The sequence below is a fragment of the Manis pentadactyla genome, chromosome 3, assembly GCF_030020395.1.
Source record: "Manis pentadactyla isolate mManPen7 chromosome 3, mManPen7.hap1, whole genome shotgun sequence".
Taxonomy (NCBI): Eukaryota; Metazoa; Chordata; class Mammalia; order Pholidota; family Manidae; genus Manis; species Manis pentadactyla.
This window is the reverse complement of record NC_080021.1, coordinates 114,353,198-114,377,380: the sequence shown is the minus strand read 5'-3', so window position 1 is coordinate 114,377,380 and position 24,183 is coordinate 114,353,198. Positions and strand designations below refer to the sequence as shown.

Here is a 24,183-nt window from a genome sequence, read left to right as displayed (position 1 = left end):
GAGTTGATAATATGGGTAAATGTAGTAACCACATTGTTTTTTCATGTGAAACCTTCATAAGAGTTTATATCAATCATACCTTAATATAAATTTTTTTTTTAAGTTCAGCATTAAGTCAGGAATAAGAGCAAAGCATAGATCTCCTACCTTGCAGTGGTGTGCACTGGGTATAAGACAGTTAGGAACGCCCCTGCCTCACTAACAGTGCACGGTGGCCTGAAAAAGCGGGCTGGAAATCAGAGACAGAGAGAGACGCTCCTCACAGATCCCCAATCGGTCTGTCGGGGTCTGATTCCAGATACGCGGGCCTTTGAGAAGCTGCTAAAGTGTAGCCTCAGCCTAGACTCTCGCAGTTGCCCATGCTTTCCTCAGTCCCTTGCATTCAAGGAGATGCCTCTGAAGGGGAATCCTGGCCTTCACTCAGGTGACATTCCTGGCTCCCAAGGGAGATGGGGGATCCACTGAGGGAGACGCAGGGGAACCTGTCGCTCGAGATTTTAAGAACCGCAGCTGGGCTAGTCCCATTTAAGTGGCTGATGAGCGACGCTGTGTGCCATAGACGGCTTCCTTCTATAAGGATAGTGAAAGAAAAGGCAGGCTTGGCTACCGACACTCACCTCCGAAGTTATCCCAGATGAGTCCCCAAACATAATGCTGGGGTTCTTGTTTGTGGAGTTGCAGAATGAACTTAGCAAGCAGTCAAGGTAGGAGAGCCAGGGAGAGGCTTCTTAGAGATAAAGTGAGAGGACAGAGCTCCTGGCTCATGCCAGGAGGGGACAAGAGAGCCCTGTGCTCTCAATTTTGACAAATTGTAGGGCTATTTAACATTCCTTGAGGATGTACTTTCCATTGGAATCTTTCTGAAGGAGCTTCTAAATTTAAGGAGGGTACAGTAAAAGCAAACTTTTCCTGTCTGCCAAAGCTAAAGGAATTATTAAAAAAACAAACAATCTTTAAGATCAATGATAGCCATGTCCCAGTCTTTCAGAATCATAGCTGGAGAAGGGAGGCCTTGTTGTAAAGGTCCCTTAGGCTTAAGGACTGCATTAATTTGTTTTAAGTCATGTAAGAGTCTCCATTTTCCAGATTTCTTTTTTATAACAAATACAGGGGAATTCCACAGACTCATGTAGAATTCTAATCTATTCAACTGAAGCTGTTCTTGAACTCATGTGTGTAAAGCTGCCAGTTTTTCTTTATTGAGGGGCCATTGATCCACCCAAACAGGCACAGGGATAATGTTTCCCTGTCTGTGAGCCTTTTTGAAATCTCTTAATACATTAGTCCAATCAGCTTGTCTGAAGGTTCCTTGTGGGGGCAACCAGTAACAATGTTTTTTTAATATATTTGTGAAGTTGCGCAAGATTTTTTTTAGAAATTTTCACTCCTGATGTTTTTAGGAGGGCACAGAGTAATTTTAAGCAATCCTCTGGTTTATCTGCTTTAGTTTCATTTTGGCCCATTACAGTATCCCTGACATCTCAATTCCTGCCCCTACATACACTTTACTGGGAGTCTTACCGGATCAACAATCTTCAGGAGCTTCCCCGCTCTGAGCTTCAGGTCCCTGTTCAGGGGCCCTTGTCGGCTCCCCCCCGCCTCTGACCTGCAGATTTGGAGGGAGTGCAATGAAATGCTGAAGATCTGAAAGGACCAGCCAGAGACTCGAGGCGGAGCAGCACAAGAGTAATGCTGAAAAGGCACTTCTCATATTTATTGAGCAAACGAACTTAAACATCTAAAGAACTCTGAGTAGGGGGTTCAAGACATGATCAACACACAATCATTATCTGACCTGAGTCCAGCCCTAGGGCGTGATGCTCCTCAAGGACACCGACGCCATGTGAAGGTGGTCATGAGTTGTAGGTACTGTTTTGGCTCTAATCATTCTGTTGTAGGAAAAATAATCAAGTCATATGTATTTGTACATTTGACTTCTATTCTACTTGATTTGTGTATTAATCCCATGAATCCCACAATTAGTCATGTTCTCATTTGGTAGAGACACATTAGATAATTACTAGGCATCTGGAAGCCATTCTTTTAAGATGCCTTCACTGCTTCCTTTGGTGTTTTTGGGCGACATCATCCGGATACTATTAATCCTCAGTTTGTTTTTCCAAAATATCAAGTCTCGCATTAAATCCTTTATTCTCCATGAGGATTTCTGAAGTAATCACTTCTTGGCTAGACCACACATTTTCTATATCAAATAACTTTCCTACATTCCAGTGTACTTTTCTCTGGATTTCTATTCTTTAAACATCCAGAACAGGGACCAAGTGCTACTTGATATAAAATGGAATAACATTTTGTTTTACAGTATTTTGTACTGTTACTTAGATGAAAGAGAGAGCTTAGAAAGGGACTTTGAATAATTTACAAGAAGATAAAAAAGATTTAGAATAACTGCATAAAAATAAGGCATGAAACCAGAACACTTAAGCATTAATTCTGGCTATTCATCCTATTCTTGCTAGGGTCACAGAATATAAGGTGACCCAACCACCAGGATAACATAACCAAAATTAGAACACATTTGATGAATGATGTAATGAAGAAGGGTGCTTTGGTAGATTAGATTTGTTAGTTCCAAGGATTTCTTCACTCTGCTGTAAAGGTATTATATATCCACACTTTGCCATGGCCTCATGGTAGGCAGATGAAAGCTTCCCATCCTTTGACTTTGGGATTGGCCATGCAACTTGTTTTGCTCAATGGTATGTCAGTTGACATGATGCAATCAGAGACTTGGAATGTCTGTGGAAGTGATTCACTATGACAAGAACATGCTACATGTAGCCATTGCCTCTGAGCCTGGGGTCTCCTGAGAATGAGACAGGTGGAGCAGATACAAGCCCAGAAGCACACAGCCTTAAAAACAGGCACTTAGTCAGGCCTAGCCTAGATCAGCCAATCTAAAACTGAAACTGAAAGATCATGAGTGTGAGTATTGAACACGTATACCACTGAGTTTGGGGTGGTTTGTTGTGCAGCATCATTTGCAGCAATAGTGAACTCTGATAGTCTGTGTTCATCAACACTGGATCTAGTTAAGTCTGTGTGATGACTAGGTAGGCCTGGATGATGGAGAACAAGGTTTCCACAAAGTGGTTGGCCCTGGTTCTTCCTGAAAAATGGATTGGATCTTGGTTACTTTTTTCTTGAAAAATCACAGTGACAGGCAACAACTTACTCGTCTTTGGCATTGCTCAACATATTGCTCATATTGCTCAACAATACTATCCCTCCTGTGGCATGTTACCCACACACTTCCCCTGTTTCAATACCTGTATAATTGATTGGAAGGACTCTTAAATATCAACACCTGTAGATCTTTACTTCCAAGCTGGTATCAGATCTTTTTTCTGAAGATATGAATTGGGTTGTCAGCATGAGGAAGGTGGCCAGGAGAAGGAGCTGGAGAGATTCTCAGCATTCAGTGTACCCTATTTACTTAGTTTCCATATAAGTGTTCTGAGCTGTTCCTGGTCCCCAGCTTATCAATCTTCCTGTTGGGGGAAAGGACACAGGGTTCAGCTATGCCTTGAACAAGGCTTATGAGCTGTCTTTCTATTTTCAGTCCACTTTGCACCTTCAGAGATGCTGCCAAGTTCTGAGTCTTTGCAGGGTCTGTGATTTGCAAATATTTTATTGTTATTGGTTTTGATCGCTTCAATCAATTCGGTTTCAGCTTTCTCCTCTCTAAGCATTTCAACTTCTCTGCTGTTATCCACATTTTGTTGACATCTTTTACCTAGTTCATCTTCCCTCCAAATTCCTTTCCTCATTGTCAGTTTAGTGAGTTTTGGGGATGTGCACAATGCTCACATTGCACTGAAAGTTTAGTGATGTAGCATGTAGGTTCAATTAATCCTATTATTGAAACCTATTATTAAACCACTATTATTTCTATAGGTGTTCATCACATTGAGCAGATAATGTACTTTTCTAGGTTTTTTTTTCTTTTTCTGCGAGACAGTACTGAAGTTTATAACATGCTTCCCCCATGCTCCAACAGTTTGAGATTATAGTCATTTTGATTATTCTCAAATTTCCTAGTCAAAAGGCCAATTAATTAAATTACATGTAAATATGAGATCAAGATCAGAGAACACTTTTTCTGCATGTTGTTTCAAGTCAAAATGTTTAAGCAATCTTATAATTTTACTTTAGAATCAGTCATTTTTTTGATACATATGAAATAACCTGTAATACTTTGATATTTGCTATGTGGTCTAATATGTATATATATTTAACCAATATGTATATATATTAATATATAATGCATATATATAACTATTATGTATATATAATAGTTATACATATAATGTATTATTTAAATTTATTCATGTATCCTATGTCTGTTGTTCCTTATACTGTTCTAATTTTTTACTATAGGAACACAGGCTCATTGTAATACATCAAAAAAAGATAAACAAATGTATAAACAAAAAAATAATTCTTCCCAACTGTCTTGCCTGAGGGTTTTAGACACAGGCAAGTTCACTATGGATTCAGGGAGAACAAAGGATGACAATGGAATATTCTTGGGGAGAACCCCGTTTGTTCTCCCGGCAATAGGTCAAGCACTAGAATTTATGTCTGCATCCAACAGGCTGTAGGTCTGTAATCCTCCTTTGTCTCTGCATCCACCCAGAGCACTGGGCCAAGCTCTCTATATAGTGCAATAATAGCTTGTTGCCTATGGGTATAGAAGCAGTAGCCTAGCAGCAGGCCAGTTACATCATTAAGCAGTTTAGGTTCAGGTGAGGATCCTGGCCATAGGAACCTTCACTTTATCCACACTCCACCCCTCCATGATTCTTGTCTCACAATCTGCATGCTCTCAATCTTCCGCAGTGGTCCCTGTGAGAGAAAGCTGGAGCATTGAAACGAAATTCCACAACAGCAACAGAGGTAACAACAACATGGAGATATTAACAAAAATTAAGATACAATAAGGTTTGATACAGGTAACAAAAAATTATAATAATCCTCAAGAATAAGGAGGTTATTTCAACCATATTCAAAACCAGTTCTACTCAGATGAGTTCATGAATCACACTTAGTAGTGGTATGGATAGGGAACTCCATGCACCCCAGCAAGTAGCAGTTTTTTTGCTAGTGTGTGTGCCCAATCCACAAAGACCTTAAGGGCAATAAGACACACATTTTAATGACACCAACATAGGCAAATCTTGTCCATAAGGTAAGATGCATGCCCACAGGAGTGGTCCTGTGATAGGACTGTAGTAGGAAGGGGATCCCATCCATGTCTAGTATACCATACATTTACTCCTCTCCCTGTGGGGGTTACTGATGGATCTATATATAGTGCTACTGGAGGTGCATGCACTGGCCATAATGATAAAATAAAACTCCCCAGTAAGATGCTCCTACCTTCTGGCCATTCAGGATATAATACTATGATCTTTGAGGCCCACTCTGCTGTTACTCCAGGACTACACAGGAGGCTAACTTCCAGGCCTTGTCCCCAAGGTGCCAGGTGAGCCAGCCATTGTTGGTCCATGTGTTGAAATGTCCAAGGCCACATTCGCTCAATGGAGTCTCCAGGGTTCAGTGCAGTTGGTGCTGGTAGCAAGTTATTATTCTAGTGGCCAAACCTTGGCTTCAATGATTCTTCCTTGGTTTGTACTTGCAGTTGTATAGGGGAGGCAGCAATATGCATTAGCATGTCAACAGGGCTCAGGGCTCCCTTTTGGGGTATCTCGTTCAAATGCGATAGCACTGTCCATAAGCAGACTTACCATCCCCACAGACTATTGGTGCCTGACTTCAGTCCAGATTTTAACAAACCATTCTGCCTCTCTATCATGTCTGCCATGGTAGGACTGTACAGCACACAAAATTTTCATTTGATTCCCAGCTGTTGCACCCATTCTTGTAGTACATGTCCAGTAAAATGGGTGCCTTGATCACTCTCAATTACCTGTGGTTGGCCATAGGCTGCAAAGAGATGTTCCAGGTCTCTTTTGGTCATTTGTTGGTCTGCACAACATGTAGGATAGGAAAAGCAAGCAGAAATTCAGGAGCTGTGTCCACAAGTCATGGCATACAGGTACCCTTCTGACATGGGCAGAGGCCCAATATAGTCTATCTTCCACCTGACGAGGGGTATAGGCCCCTTAGCTATTCTCCCATGTTGCTGTGGGACTCGGTAAGTCTGTTTTAGAGCATACAATGCACTCCTGCCAGGCTCTGCTAACTTCTTCAAAGGTCAAAAGCAAGCCCCACCGAGGGGCTACAGCCCACATTGTCTTTAGCCCCACATGCAACAAATGCTGATGTAACCATTGGGCTACACCAGAGGCAGGCTTTCCTTCTAACCAATGTATCTGGGCCAATTTATCTACTTCATCATTTCCTGGGGACATCAGTGGCAAATGACCTGTCACATGATATACTGTAACTGTTTTAGTCTGACCACAGACCCATAAGTCTTGCTACAGTTCTTGCCTCCAAAGGGGTCAGTGACCAACCAACTAGTTGGCATGGTACCATGTCAGTAGCCACAGGGTCAAGCCCCAAGAGACAGCCCAGCTGTCAGTGCAGAGAACTACTGGAGAGAGCTCCTGGCTGATCAAAAACCACACCACCTGCAATTCTGCCCACTGACTGCTCTTCCCTTCATTATCTTCCATCTGTATTGTCTCAGTCTTAGGATGGAAAGCTATGGCTCTCAATTTTGGGGGCTGTCCACAGCTGGAGCCATCTGTGTACCATGCATCTTCAGGTATAGGGGCTCTTCCCTCCTGACAGGGACTCTCTGCTAACTAATGGTTCTAAAGTAAATTCTTCCTGCTTTTTACTACTATATGTCACTGGTCCCAATAAGCATTGGAGTTCTTCACTAAAGAGAGGGCACTACACTACTGTAGGTATGCACCCCACTTGGCCAGTGTAGGCATCTGTGCCACACCACTCCTTGGCTTTTGGGTCTAGTCTCGTACCCACCTCATGATGGGATAGGTGGTTATTACCTTTACTGGGGCCATTCTAGCAATGGGCTCTGTAGCCAGCAAGGCATGGTACACTGCAGCCAATTGTCTTTCTATCAAGGTATATCATACCTCTGCTCCCTTCCAGAGTTGAGACCAGAATCCAATAAGTTGGCGTTAGTTCAAGCTGCTGTCAGAGACCCCAGACATAACCATCTTCAGTCACATGAACTCCAGCTCACAGGGCCTTGATGGATCTATCACACTTAACGCCTGCATGGCCATAATTGCCCATTTTGCTGTAGTAAAGGCAGATGCACATTTCTCACCCCAGTCCCACCCAATGCCCTTTTGTACCAACCAGTTTAAGGGCTTCCGAATTTGTGCCAAGTGTGGGATAAACACTCTCCAGTAGCCTAGAAGACCCCAAAACTGTAACAATGCCACAGCTGTAGAGGTAGGAAAGGCCTGGACTTTATCTATGACTGCTTCTGGTATAACTTCAGTCTTACCTGACCAGATGACCCCCAAGAATCTGACTGACAAACCAGGTCCCTGAACCTCGGTGCTGTTCACAGCCCATCCTTTCTCCTGTAGATGTTACAGCAGTTTAGGTGATGCACCTAAATTGAAAGAGAATTAGATGTGAGCATGATATCATCAATATAATGGTAGAGCCACACCATTGGTGGTTTCTCCCAAGTCCTGGACTACAAGTCCATGACAGATGGTGGGGCTGTGGAGGTATCCCTGTGGAAGGACAGTGAAAGTCCATTGCCATCCATCCCATGTGAAGGCAAACTGTTCCTGACTTTCCTGCTCAATGTCAATGGAAAGGAAGCCATTAGCAAAATATACCATATAATGGTATGTTCCTAGTTCATGGCTGAGGGTACCATCAAGCATGCATAGGGGGTATGACTTTATTCAGTTCTCTGTAATCCACAGTCATACACCAGGAGCCATTTAGCTTTTTTACTGGCCACACTGGGGAATTGAAAGGACTATGGGTGGGCTTTATAATACCCACCTTTTCCAGCTCTTGGAGAGGTTCTCCAATCTCTTTATGCCCTGCAGGCAGTTTGTATTGTTTGGTATTAGTCACCCGCCGAGGCACAGGCAAAGCTGTGGGAGGGTGCCTAGCATGTCCCCTCAGAACTGCCTTCACCACATGTACTCCCAGTCTGAACTCACCTGCAGTGGTCTGCAACCATAGACCCTGTAGGATATCAATCCCCAAAATATACTCACGAATAGGAGATATATACTCAGGAATAGAAGTATACTCTTTTGGGGGTAGACGCCCTATTCCCAAAGGGATTTGGGCTTTCTTCACTCTGATAGCCTTACCCCTGTATCCATCTGTAATAGTGGGGGTCCCAGGGAATGGCTCAGGTTTACCATGGATCAGTGAACATTCAGCCCCAGTGTCCACCAGAGCCAGGACACACTGTATTTTCACTGGGGACCAATGGACAGCTATTTCAATACATGGCCTCCCATCCTCCCAGGTCCCTCAGGGCAGGTACCTCAACCTTCCCCTCAATAAAACCATGTTCCCCATCTCCTACACTGCTGGTGAGAATGTAAACTAGTTCAACCATTGTGGAAAGCAATATGGAGGTTCCTCAAAAAACTAAAAATAGAAATACCATTTGACCCGGGAATTCCACTCCTAGGAATTTACCCAGAGAATACAACTTCTCAGATTCAAAAAGACATATGCACCCCTATGTTTATTATGTTTATTGCAGCACTATTTATAATAGCCAAGATATGGAAACAACCTAAATGGCCATCAGTACATGAATGGATAAAGAAGATGTGGTACATATACACAATGGAATACTATTAGGCCCTAAGAAGGAAAAAAATTCTACCATTTGCAACAACATGGATAGAGCTAGAGGGTATTATGCTCAGTGAAATAAGTCAGGCAGAGAAAGACAAATACCAAATGATTTCCCTCATTTATGGAGTGTAACAACAGCGCAAAACTGAAGGAACAAAACAGCAGCACACTCACAGACTCCAAGAAGGAACTAGTGGTTACCAAAGGGGAGGGGTGGGGGAGAGCAGGTGAGGAGGGAGGAAGAAGGGAATTGAGGGGTATTATGATTGGTACACATGGTGTGGAGAGATCGTGGGAAGACAGTATACCACAGAGAAGACAAGTAGTGACTCTGTGGCATCTTACTACACTATTGGAGAGTGACTGCAATGGGGCAGCGGGGGGGATCTCGATAATATGGGTGAATGCAGTAACCACACTGTTTTTCATGTGAACCCTTCATAAGAGTGTATATCAATGACACCTTAATAAAAAATTTAAAAATAAATTTAAAAAAACATGTTCTGCAATCATCTTCCTATGTGGGTTCAAGTGAGGCTGGCTCATTCTCCAGCAGGAAATCTTTGCAAACACACAGGTCAGACTTGTGGCTCTGTTTCTGGCCTCTGCCTCTTTGTTCTTAATGGTAGGAACTGCTGCTCTGGTTTCAGTTGTTGCCACAGCTCCAGTAAGATTCTATTTGACTTCCCATTTAATTTCCTTCTGTCTGCTCCTGCCTATATTAAATCAACCCACATCTGGGTTCTCGTAACCTTCCTGGGCCCTTCAAATTCTTCTTGTGAGTAGCAGACCTTATTTCTTTCTGTGCTCTCATTGCTTCAGCCTCTCCTTCTGGTTTCTGAAGTGGTCCATCCTTTTCCTGCATGGCCGTTACCTCTCCCACAGTACCTTGTACATATGCCATTTCAGTAATCAACAAATTTTTTGCCTCCTCAACAGCACCTCGCAGCCAGTGTTCTTGTGCTGCCTCCTCTCACACCAATACCATTTCATTCTTCAGTGAATCCACAGAAGTTCACAGCTCGCATTCTTGTGCTGCTACTTCTTGTATCTCTTTCAGGAACATGTCCTTCTCATCTGTAGACTTTTTTAATACTGTGAGAAGCAGCCAACCCACAGCTCCTGCTGCCTCATGGGCACTCTGTTTCTCAAGGACCTACTTACTATATGAAGGGCTATCCCTACTGCCTCAGGTATCACCATCATCATCCTCCAGGCCTGGGGTGGAGCCCAGCCCTTTAGGAAGCAAGTCACCTCAGACCACATACCCACTGAGAGACAATCTACTGTCTCCCCATTCATAGGGGCAGCCCGCTGAAGCACCCATCCTATATGGGCAGCCTGTTCTTTTCTTTGGTGAGCAATGAATCTTGCTCATGCTGCCAATTGTCTTGCCAACGGGTTTCAGCTGCAGGCAATTTCACTATGGATTCAGTGTGACCAAGGAATGACAATGGAACATTCTAGGGGTGAAAGGGTTTATTACCCAGCTTGTTCTCCCAGTGATAAGTCAAGCACTAAAATTATGTCTGCATCCAACAGGCTGTAGGTCTATAATCCTCCTCCATCTCTGCCTCTGCCCAGAGCACCAGGCAGACAGAGCTCTTTATATAGTGACTCAGTCAATAACAGCTTATTGCCTATGGGTGTGGAAGCAGTAGCCTAGCAGTAGGCCAGTTACATCATCAAGTAGTTTAGATTCAGGTGAGGATCCTGGCCATAGGAACCTTCACTTTATCCACACCAAGAAATGACAACAGAGCATTTTTGGGGTAAAAGGGTTTATATCTGGTTTTGTTTTCCCAGCAATAGGCCAAGTATTAGAATCACATCTGCATCCAACAGTCCAGATCCATAATCCACCTCCATCTCTGCCTCCACCCAGAGCACTAGGCAGAGCTCTTTATATAGTGACTCAGTCAATAATAGGCTATTGCCCACAGGTGTGGAAGCAGTAGCCTAGCAGTAGGCCAATTAAATCATCAGGTAGTTTAGGACCAGGTGAAGATCCTGGTCCTAGGAAGCTCCATTTTCCCCACACCAAACCATTCACTTCCTAAGACAACATATATTATTGATTGGATGTATCACCATCCACAATTTGTACATATACCTAAGAAATAATATGTAAAAATTGTTTCATTAATTCAAGATATTGAGATTCAATAGACAACAGACAATTTATTCCAGAGTGAGGAACTTGGCTGAGATGTAAAATTGTAAAGGCTATCACTTGAAAGTCAATTAGCTGCCTCACTCACACTGAAGTTCCAGAAAGGAAATGAGTGGATTTCCAGGGAGGAGCTTTTTGGGGATCTCTTCTCTACTCACCTGCCCTCCAACCTCAATTCAGAGAGGAAGATGACCCACCACAAGGAGACCACTTAGAGAGCTAAATATGTGTCCTTTGTGCAGTTGGGAGTTGGAGAGGCCACAGTAGACATACACAGCTTCCACTGTGGTGGAAATAGCCTGCACTTACAGAGTTTGTTGGGCAAATAATGTGTGAGTGCTTCCCATGGACCAGATCTAGGCTGTGGGGGAAAAAATACACTGGTGGCGGTGGGTAGAGATGAGATAGCAGCTATAAGACCTCAGCAGACAGGAAATGTATGAACTGCTAGATTCCCAAGATGATAGCCAGCATGGAGAAGTTTGTTCTGGATGGAGTGAAGTACAGGGCAAGGGCACAGACCATGCAAGGTTTCTGAAGAGCCAAGGAAAACATCCATAAGAGAGACAGTTTATCCTTCATGCAGAGAATGCAAAGCGAGCTTATGACACAGCAGATGATTCAGAAGGCTCTCTGTTCTTCTTCAACAAAGGGCTAGAGTGAGACTACAGGTAGAAGACAATGAAGATAAGATAGAAATAAGCTGACCATGCATTCTAAATGTCTCATGGCTAGTACTGTGGCTTGTCTGGGATGCCTTCCTGGTGGAAGGACCCAGACCTCTATTTCTGAGAAGTTTGAGTTTTTAGCTGTCTGGCTTGGATGAGGCTGTGGTTGCTCTGACTTCCAGTTCATAGCTACTGCAAGGCATGAAAGTACTGAACTGCTCGAGTGAATCTCCTGGGTCTCCTGGCCCTGGGTTGTAAATATCCCCCCTCCTGGTGGTAGCGGTCATGGTAAAAATGATGGCCAATCAATGACCCAAACAGCCTAATAACTGTTTTGTTGTTGTTGTTCTGCTGGTTCACTGGCACGAAGACCCCAAAGTAGCCAGGTGGTAGTTACACCTTCAAGTTCGGTGGAACCCTTACTGTATTCTCTGATGGAAGCAATCCCCCCAAAAGAACTAGGGCTTCTAACCTGGCAGAGCCCAAGGTTCCAGGAATGGGAAGCCCAAATTCCGTAAGTGCATCACTGAAAGCTATGGTGAGAAGGTTCACTCCTTGGTTTGCTCACCCATGAACGGTAGCTATTAGGAAAAACAGCACTACCTGTCAACTGTTAATTCAGTGCATAGACCACATCTTGGAGGATGGGGCCCAACCCGGCAGGATGTTGTGCTATACTGGCACCTTAGCTGAGACTTCAACTCCCTTATCCTATCAGGACAGTTGCCTCTGGGTGATGTGGCTCATGGTAAGATCAGAGGCTCTCATAGTCATAGGCCTATTGGTGCATCTCTGTTGCCCTGAAATGATTCTCCTGTTGGGAGACAAAGTTGTGTGGGATACCATGTTGATGAGATCAGGCACTGGAGATGCTGGCAGAGGCACCATGGGCAGGCAAGGCAAACCCCTATTTGGATTATCAGTCCCAGTAAGGAGGAATCTTCTTGCCACCTCCAAAATGGAAGAGGTCCAATGTAACTGATCTAACACCAAGTCCTGGTTAGTCTCCCCATGAATGGTGCCATATTGAAGATTTGGTGTCAGTCCCCACTGTTGATAGACTGATACTCGGCAGCGGCAAGAGGGAACCTGTGTTGTTGGACCCAGGCATAACCTCTGTCCCTGCCACCTTCTTCTACATCTCTTTTTACAGATGGTCATCCAGCTTAAACACTTTCCATCAAGGGGCTTTTATAATCTCTGAAGTAGCTTGTTTGCACTTTTGCCTACTGTCCTAATAGAGCAACAGAGTGGCCTTTTGAAGCTACTTAGAGTGCCAGCTTGGAGATGATACCTTTTAAGGATGGAGTGCCAAATTCTAGGCTGCAGTGTACACTCTAAATCAACATCCATTATATGGGGTCATGACCCCTAAGGGTCAAGTACTTGGGTTTTGGAACCTGGAGGACATAGATAAAAGTGGAGGGGTTTTTTTGTTTGTTTTTTGCTAGTACCCAAACTGAATAACCCAGTTCTGCCAGCAGACCACCTACTCATACTGGTATCCAAAAAAGCACCCATCAAATAAATGAATGTCTAGGAGGTTAGACTCTAAGGAGAAGGAGCCATTTCATCTGCAGACCATGGGCTGTGGTCTGCAGTGTATCACTGAGAAATATCTTTGGGCACAAGCAGGCCGCTGAGGCTGGACCTCCCTGATTGTTGTTTTGTGAAGGAAGGTAGGACCTGACGGGTTTGGTCTTCAGGACTTCATCAGACTTGGTGCTATTTTCTATCATCAGAATTCCTGTTGAAATCTCCTGAAAAATTCCACTGAGAGGCAATCTTGTCTCATAATGAGACTTAACTCCATTATTGTACAATATAAGTGATTGTTCTTTCCCACAATCCTTCTTGGGTCTTTCCTGACTGAGGTATTGACACCCAAACCAACCTTCCCTTCCACCTTCTCTTGGTAATGGCCTGTAAAAGCTTCTTTTAGACAAAAGTTCACACCAGTTGGCCCCACTCTAACAAAGGTGAATTAATGAGCACCTAACACAACTCCTTTGTTTCCAGAATGTTATATTGAATTGTGTCCTCCCTAAAATTCATATGTTGAAGTCCCAGTGTCTCAGAATGCAGCCTTATAAGAGATTAAGCTCTTTACAGAGTTAATCAAACTTGAATGAGTTCTTCAGGGTGGGTCCTAATCCAGTATGAATGGTATCCTTAGAAAAGGGGGAATTTTGCACATAGAGACAGGTGTACAGGGAGAATGTCACATGAGCATGAATAGGCCATCTACAAGGCAAGGAGAGAAGCCTAAATAATAGATCCTCCCCTCACAGTTCTCAGAAGGAACCAACCCTGCTGACACCTAGACTTTGGACTCTTAGCCTCCTAAACTGTGAGACAATAAGTTTCTGTTGTTTATGTCACCCAATCTGTGGCACCTTGTTATAGCAGCCCTAATAGACTATACAAAGATTCTGCCTGAATTCTATTCTGCACCAGAGATGCTAGGCTGGCCCCAGCCAGGGTGGGTGGTTCCCCAGGGAGCATGGTTAGCTGACATGAAGTTGATGTGATGGGCCAAAAACTTTCAGGTTTTTCCCGGGAGTCCTTGGCAGACTCTAAAGTTCCATTAGACAGAAGTGGGTCACATGCCCATGCTCTAGCTGCAGGCAGTGCTGGGAAGAGCCTCTGCTACAGCAAACTATTAAGTGTGCTATGGTTGAAGCTCTTTTCCAGAACACAGCGACTTAGAATAATCAAACCGGTTCTATCCGCTGTGTCCAAGGCAATGTGGGCCTCATCTTTCTGATGCCTGGTTCAATAAAGCATGTCACGTGGTAAGTCATCATGGACTAGGTGATTTGTCAATTTAACTCTTCCCACATGACAGTCACTCTTCTAGATCTTAGGGAGGCAAACCTAAAGGAGATGGAAAAGGTGCCTATTCCTGAAGTTTAAGTGGGGTAGCAAACAGGCATAAGACAAAGACTAGGTGAGATAAGTACTTGGGGTGAATGGGAGGCTTCTCTAATCTGGGTGGTTGCCTCTCTGGGGAGGAAAGCTCTGAGCCGACCCCTCCCGTGCACAGCTGTCCTGAGTTTGCAACCAAGCCTGCCCAGACCACAGCCCAGCACACCAAGTGTATGTAACCTGCCTTTCTGATTCACTGCAGGTCTAGCTTCTCAGGAACCACTCCACACAACTTTTCTACTCTCAAAAACAGAAGAAAAGAACCCCAAACAAATCCTCATCTATCTCATTTCTCTGAGTCTCTGAGAAAGTCTTGAGCCAGGACAGTATAATATCCTGACATACCACACCCTACCATCATTACACATTTGCCCCTTTGGCTTTAGGGAAAGAATCCAGTTCTAGTCCCTAAACACTCTATCCCCCAAGGTATTAGACTGTTCATCCCTTTTTTCTCCCAAATATTTTCTCTTCTCCACTCCCCCAGCCCCACTGGTTTTGCAGGTTGGGACCCAAGTTGGTAGTGTCCACAGGTGTGGTCAAGGCCATCTTAATGAACAAAGGTAAAGGCATTTAAAAATACAGGGAGATAATTCCATTTCATTCCAGTTGTCTGAACTTCGCTACTGAAGAGCAGTTGCTGCTTTTCCAGTGAGTGTTAGTGTGTTCTACAAAATTTGCTTTTTGGAGACACTTACTGAAGTCTCAAAAAACCCTGTGACAGGCCGGCCCTATGCTATTTTTTGAGAACTCAATGAAGACTTAAGGTGCACAGACCACCTTATGGAACGCCACAGAACACCTGTCTGGAAGCCTGTGGAAAAACACAAATCGGTGTTTCCAACGAGTATTTTATATCTGCTTCCTGTTACAGAGTTAAGTTGCTGCTAAATCTCTAATTCTCGTGAACATAATTAAAGAGAATATTTCCTACCCGGCGTAGAATCCGGCGAGTCCTCTAGCGAGGGAGGAATTTGCCTGAAGCTGTCTCCTGGGAGGCGGCTAGCCGAGAGGCGCGGGAGCGCGCGCAGGGGCTGCCCGGAGGCGCCTGCGCCACCGCGGCCCGGAGGCAGGGCCCCCCTCGCACTTTAAGGTCGCTACAGCGCTGGGGCGGGCGCTGGGGCGGGCGCAGGGGGCGGCCCGGGCTTTTGCGCGCGGGGGCGGGGACAGTGCTCCGCGAGGCTTCCGGGTGTTTACCTAGTGTCTTAGCAACCAGCGGGCGCGCACCGAGCGGCGCGGACCTGGTTAGTGCAGGTGAGTGCGGCTCGCGGTCGCCCGGCGTAGGGGGCTCTGTAGCCGTGCGGGTCGTTCCAGAAACCCGTTCTTTCTCGGCCCCACTTCTGTCTGCTCTTTGTCTTCCCTTTCTCTACTCCGGCCCGAGATGCGCCCTCTCCTTCGGTCTGCAGCCGCCTTTAACCCCAGCTTCCGCTGTCCTGGCCCGGATTTGGGTACCCCCTGCTCCCTCCTCACCACCCCGTTGGGACCACGTCTACCCTATACGTCCTCTACTTCCCGAGCCGCGCCTCCCTGCCTGTCTTTCCGTCGTCGCCTTCTGCTCCGCCCTTGCAGCTTTGCTTCCTTCTCCCTGTCCTGTTTCCCCTAACCCGTCATCCCTGGGAACTTACAGGCGATCGTCTGGTTGGTGCCATCATCACGTGTCTTCACACAGGATTTGAGTTTAGTTTGATGCGGGGCCCTGTCGATGTCAGTTATGAAATTTTAATTTTTCTGTAGGTCTCCCTGAACAGCTTCGTCATACTCAGAATCCCGGGTATGCAGACTCCTTATCCACGTTACTAGCAGCATTTCTCCATCTCAGTGGATGCTGACATTCCCGCGGCCTCATAGAGAGTACGGTTTTTGCTTCTGCGCAAGTGTCACAGAAATTACTCACAAATGGGTTTAATTTTATTAATGATACCGGAAGTTAGCAATTGACCCTTAAAAAAGAAAAACAAATTGTCATATCTATTTGATTAATAGAGAAAATAAGTGCAAAGTGATTCTCTATTTATGTAAACACATGTACAAAAACCTTATTCCTTTTAACTGTTAAACTTCTTTAAAATCTTACCTTAATTCAAAGATATATACTACGTATTCACATGCATTCACTGTAACCATGGTTCTTAGGCCAAAATAACTCATGGATTGGCGATGGGTAGAATACTCAGGAGAAGCCTGTCTTGATAAAAGGTGTTAGTTTTTGTATTTTTTCCTGAGTTATACTGGCCATTTTTTAACACTTCTAGAATTAATGGAGTAAATGTAGCTTTGGTTCTTTGGTAGCTTAAGGTGCCATAAGAAATTTCTCATACGTAAGATGAAGAACACCAGATTACCCTATTACCCTATATTTTCTTTTAAAAACTCTTTTCTTTAGACCTACAAAGCACTTTTCTCTCCTCCTCCCTTCCTCTATCTCGCAGCCTTTTTATACATGGTCTCCTCTTCTTTGGGATTTTGTCCCAGTTTTTTCTAATAATATGGTATTTGCCTTCTGGATGGTCAAAGGTCCCCCCAGAGATTTTCTTAGGCCTTCTTATAACCGGCCTTCTGCACTCAAGCCTGTGCATTGTTGTAACTCCTGCTTTACTAGATTCAGAAAAGCAGTTTGAAAAGATTTCTTGCATTTCTATAAAAATTTATCATTACCACTTTTTTGCATTTCTTAGCTTCATTTATTTATTTATTTTTATTTATTTTATTTTTATTAATTTTGTGGAGAGGTCATATCTTATATTTATTGATCAAATGGTTGTTAACAACAATAAATTTCTGCATAGGGGACTCAATGCACAATCATTAATCAACCCCAAGCCTAATTCTCAACAGTCTCCAATCTTCTGAAGTATAACAAACGAGTTCTTACATGGTGAACAAATTCTTACATAGTGAATAAGTTCTTACATGTTGAACAGTGCAAGGGCAGTCATCACAGAAACTTTCGGTTTTGATCACGCATTATGAACTATAAACAATCAGGTCAAATATGAATATTCGTTTGATTTTTATACTTGATTTTTATGTGGATCCCACATTTCTCCCTTTATTATTATTATTTTTTTTATTTTTAATAAAATGCTGAAGTGGTAGGTAGAGGTAAGATAAAGGTAGAAAACTTAGTTTAGTGTTGTAAGAGAGCAAATGTAGATGATCAGGTGTGTGCCTGTAGACTATGTGTTAATCCAAGCTAGACAAGGGCAATAAAACATCCACAGATGCAGAAGATTTCTCTCAAAACAGGCGGGGAGAGGTTCTAAGCCTCACCTCTGTTGATCCCCAATTTCTCACCTGATGGCCCCCCTGCGACTGTGCCTGTCTTAGGTTGTTCCTCCCTTGAGGAATCTTACCCGTCTCTGGCTAACCAGTCATCTTCCAGGGCCATACAGGGAAATGTAAAGTTGGTAAGTGAGAGAGAAGCCATATTGTTTGAAAAGGTTAGCTTTTTACTTCCTTGCAGATTTATGCCCTGTGGCTTCTATGCCCAGCATTTGTCTTGAGGTATCTTTAGCACTTGGAGGAATTATGATACTCGGTAAATTCGATATGAGGCATGAATTCTATTTAAGGGTTGTAATTAGGAAGGAAGAAGAAAACCTGTAGAGGTAGCAGACGGAAGAAAACATGGGAAGATTGATTATTTCTTTGACATATCTTCTTGTAGAGTAACTTCAGCATGTATAGGTTTTAAACTACTAATTAAATTGCACACACACATTAACATAATAGGAATACAGTTACATAACCAAAGCAGATCTATAATTATCAGCCATCTCCAGTGAGGCCAAGAAAACCAGTTAGGCACCCTAGGCATTTGTGAAAATTTGTCTATGATATGATGGATATTGTCCAACTGTACTTGAACAGTCTGAGAGAAATCAGACAAATTAAAACAGCCCATTCCTGGGAACTGTTCACATCCCATATGTTCTTTTAACAGTAGATAGTCTGTAGTGGTAAGATTTTGGAGCGCTACAACTTGCACTTCTCCTAATTCTTGGTTGAGTTCCAACAGTGTAGATCCAGTCAAATTTGTTGTTTTACTGTATGCACAGGCCAGCTTAGATATCTCCTTCTTCATTCCAATGGCAAGTCCAGGAACCGGTGGGATGAATGCAGCTACAGCTGCAACAGTGCCAGGATCTTTGTTGAAGTTTTTTGATGATCATCTTCTGGTATGACTCTTCCAGAGAGTGCTGATGTTGGAAGTTCTTCTTCATATCGTATCTTAGTTCATTTTCTGGGTAGCCAAATTAGGCTTTGATCCTCTGTATAAACACAAACAGACCCTTTGCCCACATTTTGATCTGCCCTTTATACCATTGTGTATAACTCATTGGAGGTCACCACACAGGAACTGTTAGTCCATTCTTGGGTTCTGTGATTCCGCTGCTGTTTTGTTCCTTCAGTTTTTCCTTTGTTCTTATACTCCACAGATGAGTGAAATCATTTGGTATTTCTCTTTCTCCGCTTGGCTTATTTCACTGAGCATAATACCCTCCAGCTCCATCCATGTTGCTGCAAATGGTAGTATTTGCCCTCTTCTTATGGCTGAGTAGTATTCCATTGTGTATATGTACCACATCTTCTTTACCCATTCATCTATCGATGGACATTTAGGTTGTTTCCAATTCTTGGCTATTGTAAATAGTGCTGCAGTAAACACAGGGGTGCATTGGTCTTTCTCAAACTTGATTGCTGCATTCTTAGGGTAATTTCCTAGGAGTGGAATTCCTGGGTCAAATGGTAAGTCTGTTTTGAACATTTTGATGAACCTCCATACTGCTTTCCACAATGGTTGAACTAGTTTACATTCCCACCAGCAGTGTAGGAGGGTTCCCCTTTCTCCACAGCCTCGCCAACATTTGTTGTTGTTTGTCTTTTGGATGGCAGCCATCCTTACTGGTGTGAGGTGATACCTCATTGTAGTTTTAATTTGCATTTCTCTGATAATTAGTGATGTGGAGCATCTTTTCATGTGTCTGTTGGCCATCAGTATTTCTTTTTTGGAGAACTGTCTGTTCAGTTCCTCTGCCCATTTTTTAATTGGATTATTTGCTTTTTGTTTGTTGAGGCATGTGAGCTCTTTATATATTTTGGATGTCAAGCCTTTATCGGATCTGTCATTTACAAATATATTCTCCCATACTGTAAGGTTCCTTTTTGTTCTATTGATGGTGTCTTTTGCTGTACAGAAGCTTTTCAGCTTAATATAGTCCCACTTGTTCATTTTTGCTGTTGTTTTCCTTGCCCGGGGAGATATGTTCAAGAAGAGGTCGCTCATGTTTATGTCTAAGAGGTTTTTGCCTATGTTTTTTTTCCACGAGTTTAATGGTTTCATGGCTTACATTCAGGTCTTTGATCCATTTTGAATTTACTTTTGTATATGGGGTTAGACAATGGTCCAGTTTCATTCTCCTACATGTAGCTGTCCAGTTTTGCCAGCACCACCTGTTGAAGAGACTGTCATTTCGCCATTGTATGTCCATGGCTCCTTTATCAAATATTAATTGACCATATATGTTTGGGTTAATGTCTGGAGTCTCTAGTCTGTTCCACTGGTCTGTGGCTCTGTTCTTGTGCCAGTACCACATTGTCTTGATTACTATGGCTTTATAGTAGAGCTTGAAATTGGCGAGTGAGATCCCCCCTACTTTATTCTTTGTTCTCAGGATTGCTTTGGCTATTCGGGGTCTTTGGTGTTTCCATATGAATTTTTGAATTATTTGTTCCAGTTCATTGAAGAATGTTGCTGGTAATTTGATAGGGATTGCATCAAATCTTTATATTGCTTTGGGCAATTTCTAAGCTTTTTTAAGTGTCTTCCAGAAGAGTTGCTGTATGATATATTGACCTCCACCTGCTCATGTCATCTACGTAATTCCACTTTTTTCTTTAAAAAGGCACAAGAAAGAAATGATGAACATGCTATATCTTTATAAGATATTGAAAACAAGTATTACACTCAAGGTTAAAAACAAACCGAACTGTTCACTAAGCTTTTCTGTATAAAATAAAGCTATTTGCACCCATTCTTAGTTTGTACTACTCATAATACTAGTAAACTCAAGAGTGTCCCACATAAATATCAGTATATGCAATAGAAACAAAACATTGGAATTCTAGAATAAATGCACAGAACAGATTTGTAACTGATTTGCATATTTTATTATACCAGCAATCGTATATATATATGCATATATGTAAGTATGTACATACACATATTAGATCAGTTGTAATCAACCCTATCTGGTCCAATACTTGGTTATTATAGCAAATATTTTGTAATGCCATCTTTACTATTCTGAAATCAAAACCAAAGATAACAATCCTGCATATGTGCTTAGTTTTAAATATCAATAGTGTTCTGACTGTAAAATATAGTTTTAATAAAATATCAACATGTAAATGCTCAGGTACCATCACATTACAATGTATAATGTAGTCAGATGCTGCAGCCTTACATAGAATTACTGCATTAGCTCCAAATGTAGGTTCATATAGATGTGTCATTGAACCTTAGATTGTATGAGTAGCCCTGCCATCTATGGCATGATTTCCAAAATATTGAGCTATAAATGTTATCTTTTTAAATTTCATCTTTTAAAAGATAATTTCTATTTAGCAAAAGTAAAATTTATTTTAATTTCTGCTTTACATTTTAATGCTAGACTTCTGGTAAACAAGTTAAACAGATTCTCATTTATTCTTACATCTCTCACTTTTGTTCTTAAGGAAGTTATGAATTACAATAAAATGTTTTGGGCAGGATATGTGGGCAAGGAGTACAGTATTTGGATTCTTCAAATATTCTGTACTGTCAATCTGTACAATCCCAACTTTCAGAAAAAATTAAATTTCATAGTAATGCTCTTGTTTTATTTCTTACTAATTCAGAAGGCACTCAGGGAACTCACAGAACTCTCAAAATTATGAGTTCATCAGATATGAGGACTATAAGAAAGGCAGAATAATAGAGTTCATTTTATAGCATAATTTGAAATAGTGTGTGGCCCAGCTCAGAAGAGCATTGCTCTCTTAACCCCCCCATCCCAGTAGAGGTGCAAATCAAAGGCCTTGATGCCAACCCCCTCCAATTCTTTTTTCCACTTTTGGAGTTTTCTACTTCCATTTTCTGCCTAGTTATTTGAATTTTCTCTCTTCAGTCCTGGGAAATGAGACACACGTTATTCAATTCAGCGCAGAGAGATACAGGAAAATCCTTAAGTATTTGTCAGTTTTACTTAGAGCTGGTTCAGAAAAAATTAGCTATTTCATTGAACTAAAGAGCAATCAATTTAAAAAATCAACCTCTGAGATTAATAAGCATAATGTGTGTTGGGTACTATTAGCGTAAAATCTTGAAAATGAAAAGGTAGATGAATTATCTCTAAGTCTTTCTCTTCTGATGTAGAGTGTGTGCTCAGCTCACGTCTGAGCCTTGACCGATTCCATGGGCATGGCACTGACAAGATCAGTGCAGTAGACTGCTGCTGGCTATGGAGATGGAACCTTGCAAATTACCCCCCTAAACGAAGCGATATTAAAAGAAATTATGATGTTTGTGGAGAGTTTTATCTATGAATATCCCCAAGAGGCAAAATATATTTTTATAGAACCACTTGAATAGAAAACAAGTTTGGACCCCTCAGCATATGAATCAGGTTATATTGTTGGGTAAGCCAGTTGATTGCTTCTAGAATTGAGTATCTTCATTGTACATATTTTTATTAATTGGTTGTATTTTAGGGCAAATAATGTAACAAGTAGGAATCCAAGGAATCTTCTGAGCCAGCGACTGCAAGCTAGGGGCACTCAGGTGGACTTTGAGAGGGTTTTGTTTGGCCAACACACTGTTCATCTAATTTTTAAATATAAATTTAGATTTCCCCAGGTCACCATGCTCTAACATTTGCTGTTGCTTTATTTCTGGTCTTTCTGCTCCTCCATATAACCTGCAGATGCCATCAGGCATTGGTTTTGTGACCTCTGACATAGACCAAATCCTTTCTCATACTTAAATCTATAAATTCAGGGGTGGCAGAGAGGGTGTGTGTGGGCACATTTGCCCAATATAAAGGAGAAACTTTTCTTTGTTTTTTGTTTTTCTATTTTCGTATCATTAATCTACAATTACATGAGGCACATTATGTTTACTAAACTCCCCCCTTCAAGTACCCCCCAGAAACCCCATTACAGTCACTGTCCATCAGCGTAGTAAGATGCTGTAGAATCACTACTTGTCTTTTCTGTGTTGCACAGCCCTCCCCATGCCTCCCCCCACATTACACATGCTAATCATAATGCCCCCTTTCTTTTTCCCCACCCTTGTCCCTCCCTTCCCACCCATCCTCCCCAGTCCCTTTCCCTTTGGTAACTTAGTTCATTCTTGGGTTCTGTGATTTTGCTGCTGTTTTTGTTCCATCAGATTTTTCTTTGTTCTTATACTCCACATATGAATGAAATCATTTCGTACTTGTCTTTCTCCACCTGGCTTATTTCACTGAGCATAATACCCTCTAGCTCCATCCATGTTGTTGCGAATGGTAGGATTTGTTTTTTTCTTACAGCTGAGTAATATTCCATTGTGTATATGTACCACCTCTTCTTTATCCATTCATCTACTGATGGACATTTAGGTTGCTTCCATTTCTTGGCTATTGTAAATAGTGCAGCGATAAACATAGGGGTGCATCTGTCTTTTTCAAACTGGAGAGCTGCATTCTTGGGATAAATTCCTAGAAGTGGAGTTCCTGGGTCAAATGGTATTTCTATTTTGAGCATTTTGAGGAACCTCCATACTGCTTTCCACAATGGTTGAACTAATTTACATTCCCACCAGCAGTGTAGGAGGGATCCCCTTTCTCCACAACCTCGCGACATTTGTTGTTGTTTGTCTTTTGGATGGTAGCGATCCTTACTGGTGTGAGATGATATCTCATTGTGGTTTTAATTTGCATTTCTCTGATGACAAGCGATGTGGAGCATCTTTTCATGTGTCTGTTGGCCATCTGAATTTCTTCTTTGGAGAAGTGTCTGTTCATATCCTCTGCCCATTTTTTAATTGGATTATTTGCTTTTTGTTTGTTGAGGTGTGTGAGCTCTTTATATATTTTGGATGTCAACCCTTTATCGGATCTGTCATTTACGAATATATTCTCCCATACTGTAGGATACCTTTTTGTTCTATTGATGGTGTCCTTTGCTGTACAGAAGCTTTTCAGCTTAATATAGTCCCATTTGTTCATTGTTGCTTTTGTTTCCCTTGCCCGGGGAGATATGTTCCAGAAGAGGTCACTCATGTTTATGTCTAAGAGATTTTTGCCTATGTTTTTTTCTAAGAGTTTTATGGTTTCATGACTTACATTCAAGTCTTTGATCCATTTCGAATTTACTTTTGTGTATGGGGTTAGACAGTGATCCAGTTTCATTCTCTTACATGTAGCTGTCCAGTTTTGCCAGCACTATCTGTTGAAGAGACTGTCATTTTGCCATTGTATGTCCATGGCCCCTTTATCGAATATTAGTTGACCATATATGTTTGGGTTAATCTTTGGAGTCTCTGTTCTGTTCCATTGGTCTGTGGCTCTGTTCTTA

General features: G+C 42.3%; 1 protein-coding gene across 1 annotated transcript in view; it reads left to right on the top strand.

Annotated features, from left to right (window-relative positions):
- The first annotated feature begins 20,529 nt into the window (after positions 1-20,529).
- ODAD2 (outer dynein arm docking complex subunit 2) overlaps positions 20,530-24,183 on the top strand; it is a 168,783-nt gene continuing 165,129 nt past the window's right edge. The window contains 1 exon segment of the mRNA XM_057498332.1: positions 20,530-22,263. Within this exon segment, the coding sequence (XP_057354315.1) occupies positions 22,040-22,263 (224 nt within the window). The 5' untranslated portion in view covers positions 20,530-22,039.